Here is a 12,080-nt window from a genome sequence, read left to right on the forward strand (position 1 = left end):
TCTAACTTTTAAGATGTGTGAAATTGCGAGTCTATACGTTCTTATAACATACAATTCCATTCAGTTTAAACAAAACGTAGATAAGAAAAAGAATTGGTCTAATTCATATGAAGTAAATGAAAAACCTTTGCTAAGCTGTAATATGTATCTCTAGCCAAAAGTACTTTTCGGATCTCTGTAAGACGGCAATCCCCTTTTCCGCATCACCGATGTGCATGTGTGTGTGCCTGGGAACCGCAGCCTAGTGCACTGCACTGCAGTTTTGGCTCGGGGCGCATGTGTTCCTATTCAGTTACACATAGATACAAAGCCGCTCACACAGATACAAAACGGGCGAGCGTGTGTGCGCCTTGCAATTGTGCGCAATGCTTAAGCAAAACCGGAAATTGGGTTGCTCTGCAGACAGTAACCGAAGGACAGACTCCGAGATCGACCGACAGACAGTCGGAGCGAAAAGTGAAAAAGAGATGCGAAATTCGAGATACAGATACACTCGCATACAAGCCCATCCTTGCAGCCTCAGAAAACAGAAAACAGCCCAGCGCACACATAGAAATAAATAGATTTATGCTGTCGGCTGAAACTTTGCTAGTGCCATCTATTGAAAACATTTTGATGCATGTGATTTATGCAATGGCAAAATTTTGCTCATTAGTTTCCAAGTTGCCAGCATTTAGATCATCAACCATAAATTCTTAAAGCCTCGCCAGCCTTTCAAAAGCAGTTTTAAGTTTCCAAACTCCCACGCACACATGCACACCTGCACACCTGCACACCTGCGGAGTTGTCCTGGAGTTTGGCTTAAGCAATTAAAATGCAGCCACTAATCGGCGTAGTTTCGTATAGTTAGTGGAACTAGTTCGCTCATTAGTGGAGAGCTTTTCGATGTCTTTTGATGTCTTAACTCTTAATCCGGCTTGATTTTCGGAAGTAAGATATGTTGAGTTTCAACCACCACCAGTAAAAAACCAACTAAAATAAAACCTTTTTTTTAAATAAATAGGTAAAGTAACCAAATAAATGCTTGCAAACGTATCCTAGCACTACCAACTGAGGTATTCATATATGCATTTAAATAGTTTACTAACAAATGTATTAAGCTCAAAGTTGTTACCCTACACGTACTCTGTATCTTCATTGGGTAGCGAAGTAATTTAATCCCCATAAAACAAGTAACACATTTATCTCCCAAATACTAAACTACCAACTCATTGAGTTTATATTGTCATAAATTCTTGGAAGTCTGCTCTCGATGTGCTTAAGAACACTTTCGAGACATCCCCAAAATGCCAGAATGCAGCTCTCAGCCACGCCCACGCATTTCCATGGATTCAAGTGGCCTAGTTGGCCCAAACCCCACCACAACCACCTCTTCCACCACAGAAACCTTAACCCCCCTGACGGCGCCTCTGGCCATTTATCTTGCACTTGAGCATTTGTTTTTGTTGTCTTTCGGTCTTTGGTCAGGGCCAAAAGTTTGCTCTTTTCCAGGGTCTGGGTCTCCTCTGCCCACTTGGTGACCTCTTGAGACATGCACATAAACTCTGATTTTTTTAAACTGGACTGTGCCTTGCCTTTTTCTGGCTCATGCAGCTGTAAAAACATATCATGAAAGATCCCAGGCAATCAATTTTCAAATTAATGTATTCATTTTGGGCTGCAAAAGTGGAAAAACATTTGAAGGCTGCACGATAACAAATATTTATTTCACATCCTAGGAAACTAACAAAATACCTAAACAGCCTTTTAGAAGCTATTCCATAGTTAAATAGCAATTACTATATCAAATACCCCTATTTTATTCCGAAAGCACATTATGTCTTTCAAAACTTATAAACTTACCAAGTTGCAAGTATGCTAATGTTTCAAAAACTAGTTTAAAACATATTAAAGTGGGTCGTTTTGAAAAATCGCTACAATGATGACGAGATCTTCGCCTGTGTCGCTTAATCTCTTAATGAGTTGCACTCTCGCATTTATTGACATCCTTTCCGTATCCTTGGGAAAATCTTATAAGCGCGCACAGGTGCCAAAAAGAGGGTGACGGGATCGGGGAATGCACATCAAATATGCATAGAGCGTAATATGCACATGAAGGAGAAAACGAACGAGGCAAAAGACGCTCACAGAACTTGATGGAAAAGTGGGTGCCCAAGAAAAACGGCAGTAAGAAGCCAGGTCCGTAGCTCATGCCGCGCTTTTCCTTCCACCGGCACCGCACTAATTTTCCACATCCTTCTTCTTGCTTCTCGCAGGACACGGAAAACAATTTCCTCCGTGGGCTACAGTGAGTAAAATGTTTCAAGATAATGTTAGTTTTTATTTCCCAATCGTTAGTCACATCAGAACATAAAATTACAACAAATTACAAAAATTACAATTACAAACATTTAAATATACAAAGGCGTAACACCCGCAATACCAAAAAGAAATAAAACAGCTAACAACAATCTCAATGATGGTTTATTAATTTGTTGTTTAGTTGAATATTTATTGTGCAGTTTTCCGACTTTTCCCGTGCACTGTGTCAACGTCATACACGACATGAGCACACGAATTACAGATGCGCACACACACACACACAGGAGCAGGAAAAGTCCTCCTTCTACGCCTGAAAACATCGCTCGCTTTGCTTCTCACCTCAGACATGGCTCTCTGACTTTATGCGAAAATCGCATATGCACACAAGGACGAGGAAAATGAGTGAGGGGGGTGGGGGCTTGGGGCTGGAGGAAGCTACATGCGAATTATTAATTTCCCAGCGCAACTTAAAATTGCAACAAGCTAAAGGTGCCGTGAGACGTTAGTATTTTATTGGTCTCTTTTTCCTTTTCTTTTGCTCGCATTTCCCTTTTTGGGGGGTGGCAGAGTGGGTTGGAAGTGCTGGAAAACTTGTATTTCCATCTCGGCTGCAGCAGCAGCAGCAGCAGCTGTTGATTTTCCTCTAAGTAAATGTTAATTTTTGTTAGCCAAGAAAAGAAAAACTCAAAGCGATAACTTTTTAAATTGCATATTAATTTTTTATGGCGCAAATTTTCCAGCCCTCCCCACTCTCGCTCCTTTCCGCTAAACCTGCTTTTTGTGGTTGCACTTTGCGGATTAGACTTGATGAAAATCTGTGAAAGAAAACGGGATGTTTGCTTTCGGTTAATTCTATTTTTTGGATGGGGGTTTCGTCTGAAAAGGTTTAACTTTAAGTGCTTTATGCCTTACAGGTGCAGACGGGACCACTTAAATAATTTCAACAGTAAAGTAAAGTACATGTTAAAAAATGTATGATTAGGATATCAGTTTAGCACAAAGAAATTATTTTAAAATGTCGAATTTGAGAAGCTTGCGTTAATGTGAATTGTTTGAATTTTTATTACCTGATCGCTTGGAAATTACACCTTTCGTTCCTTAAAATCTATTTAAGAACTGTTGAAGAACTAATTCTGCATGCGCTTCGTAAGCAATCGAGTCTAACAGCGATTTTCGATTGAAACCCGCAATGTTGGGTATCCAGAACTGCTTTTAGTGCTCGGCTCCTTTACTAACTGGAAATCCCCGTCTGCTACTGAGCTCTCCTGCAAGCCCGAGGCTTTCAAAACCCCCGCAGCACCCACGGTGACCGCAATTCCATAGAATTTCGAGGGGCATTTTCGGGGAGGACGTAGCTGCCATTTGCGGTCAGGACACTCTGACGCTTCGGAGAACTTTACGTGTATTGATAACCGACAAAGGGACAGCGATTTAGAGCAGAGGTCGCACGGGAGTGGCGAGTTCAAGGAGGCAACTTGGCTATGGATTCGTGTTGATTTTACGACACCCACAAGTGTGCCGCAGGCCATAAAGTAACCAAATGTCACGCAAGTACGCGTACAGGCTGAAATTTACACTCGGCAAAATTGGAAAGAACTTACAAATTTGCTTTTAGCTTGAGCAACTTTATTTTGCAGCACTTTCCTAGGGAAAATAAATACAGATATGTACATACGTGCGCTTAGAAGATTCTTTCCATAAAAGGAATCCAAGTTGTGAAGCTATAAATTTGCAGATTAAATATTGATATTAAATGTATTTAAATCCTAAGTTAAGTTTGTCTAAACTTACCAGGCGTTACCAAACAGTTTCCTATGGAGTGGAGGTTGTAAATTTGGGAAACATTCAGACATTTTCGCGAGTACACCCCTACATACACCCATAAGCCCAGGCGAAAAGGACATTCCCCAGCAACCAGGACACGCCCCGAGTGGGGACCAAACATTTGTGTCGCTTTATTAAAAATTAATTTACTTTTCATTTGCAGTTTATTGCACTTGGCACTGACAGAAAGCATTGCAGCTGCTCCGCATCCACATCCGTAGCCCCTGACCCCAAGCCCCTCTAATCCAAACACCCCCTTCTGAGGACACGTTTCGCTTAAATAATAAGGAGCTTTGCCACCCACACTTGGCCACACTTACACGTATTAAAAAGCCATTTTGTTGGCCATGTTTGATGGCTTTTGACATCGTCTGCGTGAGCGTTTCTTTTTAAGTGTTCAAAGTCTTGGCTCGGCTCGGCTGGGTGCAAGTGTGTGAGTTAGTGGATGTGTGTGTGGGTGTATGTGTGGGGAGCTCAGCTCCCGTTTTATTTTATGTCATGCCATATTACGCATACGCCGTGTGTGCACACCTTTTGCCCGGGCAATAAAAATTCAATTTGATGTTTAAATTGAAAACTTTGAACATTATTTATACGGTCATAAATGCGGCATGCTAAGAAGATGAAGAAGGACCACAGAATTGCGAACATTATTTTAAAGAGAGGCGTAACTAGAATTTATAAACATTTAAATTAGTAGTTAAATAAAAAGTTGTTAGATAATGAAACTGATTATATGCAACTGCGCGATCGGCAAAGAAAACCTTGTCATAACCCACTTTTAATGTCTTAGTAAGACTTAGTTTGATAGACACTTCTATGAAAACGGCATCTATGCATGTAGCGAGCACTCGAAGTTTATGAACACTCGATGTCACTTCCATGGCAGCTGTTCCTGCTCTTCCGCTCCCAAAAAATATGGCGTCGCGCCGTCTGCCAGTAGGGACAAATAATATAGGGGGTGGAAATGCTTTTGATGCAACACCCACTAGCGACTGACATTTCATAATTTTTGGCCAACGAAATCAAAAGACAAACGGCGAAATTTTTGGCCCAACTCGACTTCGTTACTTTGTTATGCCAAAAAATTTGCCTAAAACTTTCGCACAGCAACCCACCTACCACCCACCGCTCGCCAGCGAGACAATGGCGAAAAAAGTTAATTTGGCAGCAAAAATGCAAACAACCAGACGGAGCGGACACTTTAAATAGCCCAAAACAAAGCGGCGGAGCACTGCGTCATACTTTAGGGCGCGGTTCGTCGGCATTTTGGCAAAACGCCCACCGAGATTGTTGTTTGTGCTATTTCGCTGGTTGTTTTGGGTTTGTTGCCTCATTCGTGGGCAAAAAGTTTACGACTTTTCTTGTTTGCCGAATTGTGCAAATTAAATTTATGTGAGCTGAAGTTTTTTCACGCCTCTAATTGGAGTGCCAGTGGCCTGGTTATGGACAAACATCGGCCGATGCCACGAGGCGTATGAGCGATATTGGGGAAAACTTCTGAGATTTCTTTGTGCAAAACTTTTTGTGGCCCGGCTGGTTGCCACTCACGTCCAAGTATCGTAGGATTTTAAACAAACAAATAAGCCAATATCGAGTTGAATTTAATAATGGAGAAGAACGTGATAAGGCAATACGGCTAATTTCTATTTACATTGACCAGGAACATACAAAACATCAGAAAATGCATACTAAATAAAGATTATATATAAAGATTATTTCCAGATGTTCAACACTTTCCAAATGTAATATTAATTAATTTTCACTTGCTTTGCGGTACTTTCAGCGGTCCTGAGATGTTGGTGGCCTTCCACTCCAGCCCGTTTTCTGCGCCTTTGCAGCAGGGAATTCCAAACCGAGGCTTCGAACTGGACGTGGACATACTCTTCACCGACTCCGACTCATTTGACTTCGCGCAGGGCACCAAGAACCTGTGCGAGTTCCACATAAATGCCTCGAATCCAGGTGAGAGAAGAGCTCCGCAAATGAATATGAATAACCGTAATTAATGGCAATTAATGTGGGGCTCAGCTGCAGGTGCTAGTGCGGCACACTTTCCCCGAAAGGAGGGACACTATCAACTAGGTCAGCATTTTGCATTGCCCATTTCCACTGCTCACCATTTGCTCTTCGTTCGCTACTTTTACAAGATACTCCTCCTCTGGCTATCGTCTTCTTTATAAATGCGAGAGTGCTTCATTTTCTTTGTTTTTAACGGGGAATTATTATTTATACTGCCTGCTGATGAATGTTTCTGGGCGGAGCACTACTTTGGCTGCTAATTGCCAAAAAAAGAATCAGATGTTAAAAGCCAATTCCTTACCGTATTTTCGTGTCGTGATGAAAACCGAGCAGTTTGGCGATGTGTAGCATTGTAATGGGCGTGGCCGCAACTATGCAGCCTCTACTAGCCTTTGGCTCTAATCTAAACAGACTAAATGAGATTTTAATTAAATTCATGGCCAGACGAATCCCCCACGGAAACCCGAGTCTTAAGCCAGTCAAATGGCTTTTTAGGCTTGACTTGATGCGAGGGCCAAACAGAAAAGTATGAGTAATTGCTTGGGCAGCGATAATGTTCGAAATGGATTTCAGGCGCGGAGTGGGAGAATAAGATGTCTGGGATGCGATTCCCTGGGTGATTGGGACAGGGAAATATAGAACATAAATTTAAGACTTAGGATTTTTATATTATTTATGCGCCCCATAGTAAAATACTACTTATGTATGCAGCGTTTCTTAGTGTCAAATTCAACAATTTGTAAATTTGAATTTAGTCATACTTGATATTGAAGCAAAAAATGTACTCCTTAATTACGTAAAAAGATGAAGTACCCCTATTACTTGTGGCCACATTAATTAACATTGGCCACTAACCGAATGTTCTGCACGAAGGAGCTCCCTATTCTAAACTTGTTTTTATACGATTCCCCACTCCCATTAATATACTTCTCCTCCTGCATCTTTCACCTAAGATTTCCCCTTGACTTGGCTTCACTGGAATTTTATGCTCCCTGGTCAGCAGTCAGCTGCATTTAATTGAAAAATTATTAAATGAATTTCAGACTGCCCTTCTGAGCCTCTTGGGTGGCAGGGAACTGGAAACCCAGGATCTCCAGAACCCAGAATCGCTCCATCAATTTAGTGCAGCAGCCGCAGCGGTGGCCAAAAGTAGGCAACGCCATGGCAGCCGCTAATGTTCATTAATTTGCACTTAATAACTTTGGAGTAGATTTTATTTTGCTGGCCAAGCCGAAAGCGCTGGGCTTTTATTATTTTCTCCGACGCTTTTTTATCTCGCAAAAAATGGAAGAAAATCGAGGCAGCCCTCATTTAAAATTAGTTTTTTGGTTGAGCAGGCAATTTTGGCAGGGAAAAGTATAGGGCAAATCAACTCAGTCCTAGTTTATTTTCCTCATTATTCCTTACATAACAGCTTTTCTACGCCTTGTTGTTCTTGTGCTCATTAACTTGCCAGCTTATATACTCGTAGTATGTATACATGTCTATGGCTATATGTACTTGGCTGTTGTTTCGGTTTGGCTTAATTTTTGACCGTTTAACTTTTGTGAAATCCCGTTTATCCTCATTCCCCATTCCCTTGGCTTTTTCACTTCGACTTGGCTTAATGCGTTGGCTGGGAGATCCAACAGATGTGCCTGCTATCATTAGGCCAAACATCCTAGGTGGGTGGGAGGTTCATAGCGGCGATTTCGTTTCTATACTCGTAACCATCATAGTTATAAATTGTAAGTGTAGCTGTAAGTTTGGAAAAAGAGATATCTGGATATGTAAGCAAAGGGACAATCATTAAATTAAAAAGCCCAGATAGCATTAGAGTACACTTATTTTAATGATGGTGACTCAACAAAATATTTAACCACTAATTTTAAATTGATAAGCAAGCGAAATGCCAAGAAATCTAATTAGAAATAGCAAATATCATTCCGTTAAAGCAAGTTGTGACCGGATTCGAAAATATGTTGCGAATGCCTTAAATACTGGCAACATTTTGCGGCATGTTCAATTAGTAGAACTCGGCGTATGAAACATTTATTTATAACGGCCAAGGAACCACGCGGGCTGGTTGGGTGGGGGAGTTAGAAGGAGTTGGCCAACAATTCGGGCCAACAAGGCGGTATAATTGCTTTGTTATCGACACACGCACACACCCCCATGGTCACGCCCCTTTTGCTGGCAGTTGCGTGGGAGGGGGCGGCAGCTTTGCGCGATACAAATAAATTATTAGGGGGTGCAACATGATTTTAATTAAAGTTTTAACGAAAACCAAATATTTATCGTTTCATTTTGCTTTCATTTGTTCGCTGTGTGCGGTTTTATTTGCAGCCCCACTCCGCAAAAACCCCTCATTTTGCAACACAAACAACAAAATCATTAAGCATGGGGACGCAAAAATTCAATATGCATTTGTGTTTGAATATTTGAAATTTTAGCCAGAGAACGGGCGGAACAAGGACCATTTATTATGAACAGCAAAGGTCATTGCAATGTTATACATAATCATCAGAGTGCGGTTTTCAATAGAATTCTCGTAGAATATTCAGTGCAAATAATGCGCTGGGACCACGCGGCGTATGATTAATAAACTGCAGATGCAGATGCTTTGTGTACAGAAGTCCGGCTCGGGCTTCACTTATTGCGTTGATTACGTAACAGAATCTGTTGCATATTTAATTTGGTTTGATTTGGCCATAACTTTTTCAATTAACTTTAATTAAATTCGCAACTTTTCGCCCAGTCAGTGAAGAAAACCCTCTGGCTCTGTGGTGTGCATCGATTTTAATTACATTTTGTTTGCTTGTATTTTCCGCTGACAGCCCTGCAATCGTTTAAAGTACGCTTAAATCAATCGCAAAACACCGCCGAGCTTGCTAACGATTGCCAACATTTGCCAAGAGTTCTGGGGTATTTTCGTAGCCATTGTTATGGCTGCCAATTGTCGATCCAATTATTTCCTAAAAGGATTTATCCGGCAGCCGAAAATTATCTGACCCAATCAATACCAATACTCAATACCGTCCGGATTCCCTAATTAGTGATAATCAACTCCAGCCGAACATTCCGTATGCAATGAGCGCCCACAAAAGCGGAAAAACTTCATCCTGCGAATATTTAACATGTCCATTGCCATGGCAACTGGTTCTCACATCTCACATCTAATGTCGCCAATCAAAATTGGGTAATAAATTACTCTGCATGGACTCGCTGTAAGATTTGCTCGAATCATTTATGCCAACTAAGCAGCACAAGGAAAATACACAAGCTGCGATGGAAAACGGGGCAATCACAGATGCCGACAATTTATTGCCCAACGAACCAAGGAACACATTCGATTTATGTATTGGCCCTTAACCTATAGAAACTCTTGTAAACATTTTACGAAATAATCAGACAAATATTGGGGATGGGATAGGATAGGGAACACTCGAGTTTTAATAACGAATCAGTTAAATTGTTTAATGGCTTCATAAGCAAAGGTTGTTCGAAACTGTCCTGAGATTAAAAAGCTTTCAACATTCCCATTTCAACCTTTTGTGACAGCCAGAGTTTCGATGGGACTCCCTTGCTAATTCCGGAAAAGTTGTTTTGACGTTTTTCTGTTCATTGATTTACGGATTATTGTTGATGACATAGTTGGGGGAATTACCAACTCGCCCCTCTGAACTTAAGTTTCTCCTAACACCAACCCATTTCCCCTGGCAACTTTAGCCATTTTTTCAGCGCCGCCCTCATCTGTTGTTACACCTAAAGTTTCGCAAAGTTCTTCAGCAAACTTTAAGCAAAAACCTTTCAATTTTGTTGCTGCTTTTCCCTCTTCTTTCGGAACGTTTGTGAAAATTTTCCTTTTTAATTTCATAAAGTCAACAGACGAAAACAAAGAAAGGGAAAGCAAACAATGAAGCGTGGAACGGCTGCCAAAGACAAAGGAACTTGTATTTAATGTGTTGGCACGGGAAGGTTGGTTAGGATGTAACATGTAAAATAAAGGTGTTTTGCTAAATTGAAAGACCGAAAAAGCCACAAAATTAGTTGATTAAATTGTGTTTTGTACGCTAATTAACAGCATCAATTAAGTAACATACGCATCGAAATGTAATTAAAATACAGAACTGGTGTAATACCAGTGAAGTTTGGTTTTATTCATTAGGAAAATGCTATATGGGTAGTGTATATGTTACTACTATATTATATGATGAAACATTAATATTTATACTCATTACTTATAGAGTAAAAGGGTATACTGGATTCGTTAAGAAGTGTGTAACAGATAGAAGAACAATCACTAGCCGAGTCGATTTTTTTCCCATTTGCATTTTTCAATCGCAGTTCCATTAGCTGAGTTAAGAGTATCTGATAGTCGGAAAACTCGACAATACACAATATTTAAAAAAAAAAAGTCCGGCCGAAAGTCTCTGTATTTATGGCCGATCTTTCCCTGTAACTTATGTTTTTAACTTTACATTGAAGTGTATAAAAATAATAATAATAAAATTAGTAAAAAAATAAAATCGTGAATATAAACACCGAATAACTAGCAATTAAAACTTAGTTGTGCAATAAAAGCATCCATTGATATCAGCAGGATTTTCCCGGTTTTCCCCATGGCTCCCGAATGGGAAAGTCGAAGGAAATGGGATTGCGGTGCCGGAGAAGCTGGCGAATATTTGCTGTTTAGTTTGCTTATTGAGTTGCAATTTTGTTTGCAATCAGCGGATGGGAAGAGGAAGCTATTGAAAACAACAACAGAGTTGGCCAAGGGGGATGGTGGTGGAGGCGGATGATTGGCAAACAACAAATTAGCATATTTGCACATAACGGCAACATTTTATTTGCATTCAAATGTGTGCGAGAGAGTGTGCGAGTGTGTGTTTTCGCATGTGTGTATGCGCTTTTATGTAATATCAATATTTAATTTTGAATTTGTCAATGAAAGGCAAAATTGTAGCAACTCTCTAATAACTGTGTGCCATTTTTTGTGGAATTTGATTTTTAGACAAATACTGAAAATATTTCAGCTCGCTTTCCTGAAAATATATAAATGTATGTAACATATTGTTTTAAAGGGCTTTAATACGTTCCATCTGGACGTATGAAACGTTCGGCCTTGGTGCAACCAAACATTAATTGGCTGAAAGCTTTGGCAACTTAATTTTCCATGGAAATTAATTATTAGGGCAAACACCCAGAATACGGAACTTCCATTGGGGACATGGGGCATGCCCCTGCATATATTTATGAAGCTTCTTTCTGCCCCCGGATGGAAATTTCGCAAATTTCGGTTTGGCAGTGCACAAAAACATAATTAACTTGGTCGAAGTGATGCATACGCATACGTACGAGTATATCTCTTACTCGTAATCAGCAAATGTGGTGGCCAAATGGAAGAGTAGAGGGGCTAAAGCGAGTGTATTTGTTTGCCACTCATTTATTATTTATTACGTTTAATTTGCTTTGCGCGGCGGACCAATCATATTTCGCTTTTTGGCTTGGGGTTTGTTATTCTCGTTGCAGTCATTGTGGCCATGGCTAAACTTAAAATGTTTATTTTTGGTTACTAAATACGAAATTTATAAAATCGGTTGGGAACCTGGGTTCCGCCGCTTAAAAATATGGCGAGTAAATTAATTTAAATTGAACTTACAGCAAGTATCAGTGATGAATCAAACTAATGTATTAGAAAGTTACTCAAAAATTGCCACCGATATCTCCTTTAAAATCACATCCAATTCATTCCGACAGGCATGCCTTAATTTAAATTAAACAAAAACAAATACATACATTAATGCATAGAATGTGTGAAATAGGCAAAAACTCGCTGGCGAAAAAGGGATCGAAATCAGCCGAAAGCGTCTGGCGCAGTTATCAATTTAATGTTGAATGACCATTAGGCTTATGGCGATTTACGGGCAATTCAACAAAAACCAATTGAGCGC

At 40.3% G+C, this 12,080-nt stretch overlaps 1 protein-coding gene across 5 annotated transcripts in view; it reads left to right on the forward strand.

The window, feature by feature from the left end:
- LOC120448841 overlaps positions 1-12,080 on the forward strand; it is a 76,476-nt gene that overhangs the window by 38,392 nt on the left and 26,004 nt on the right. For 3 of the 5 annotated variants that reach the window (XR_005616149.2, XM_039631043.2, XM_039631042.2), the window contains exon 9: positions 5,912-6,090. The exons of 1 other annotated variant lie outside the window; for it this stretch is intronic. Coding sequence is in view for 3 of the 4 variants with exons in the window: in XM_039631043.2 (XP_039486977.1) it covers positions 5,912-6,090 (179 nt within the window). In the remaining variant the exon portion in view is untranslated. Of the gene's footprint in view, positions 1-5,911; positions 6,091-12,080 lie in introns of those variants that run through there. One more of the 5 variants, XM_039631044.2, reaches the window with a different exon arrangement.

Source organism: Drosophila santomea, chromosome 3L (assembly GCF_016746245.2).
Source record: "Drosophila santomea strain STO CAGO 1482 chromosome 3L, Prin_Dsan_1.1, whole genome shotgun sequence".
Lineage (NCBI taxonomy): Eukaryota > Metazoa > Arthropoda > Insecta > Diptera > Drosophilidae > Drosophila > Drosophila santomea.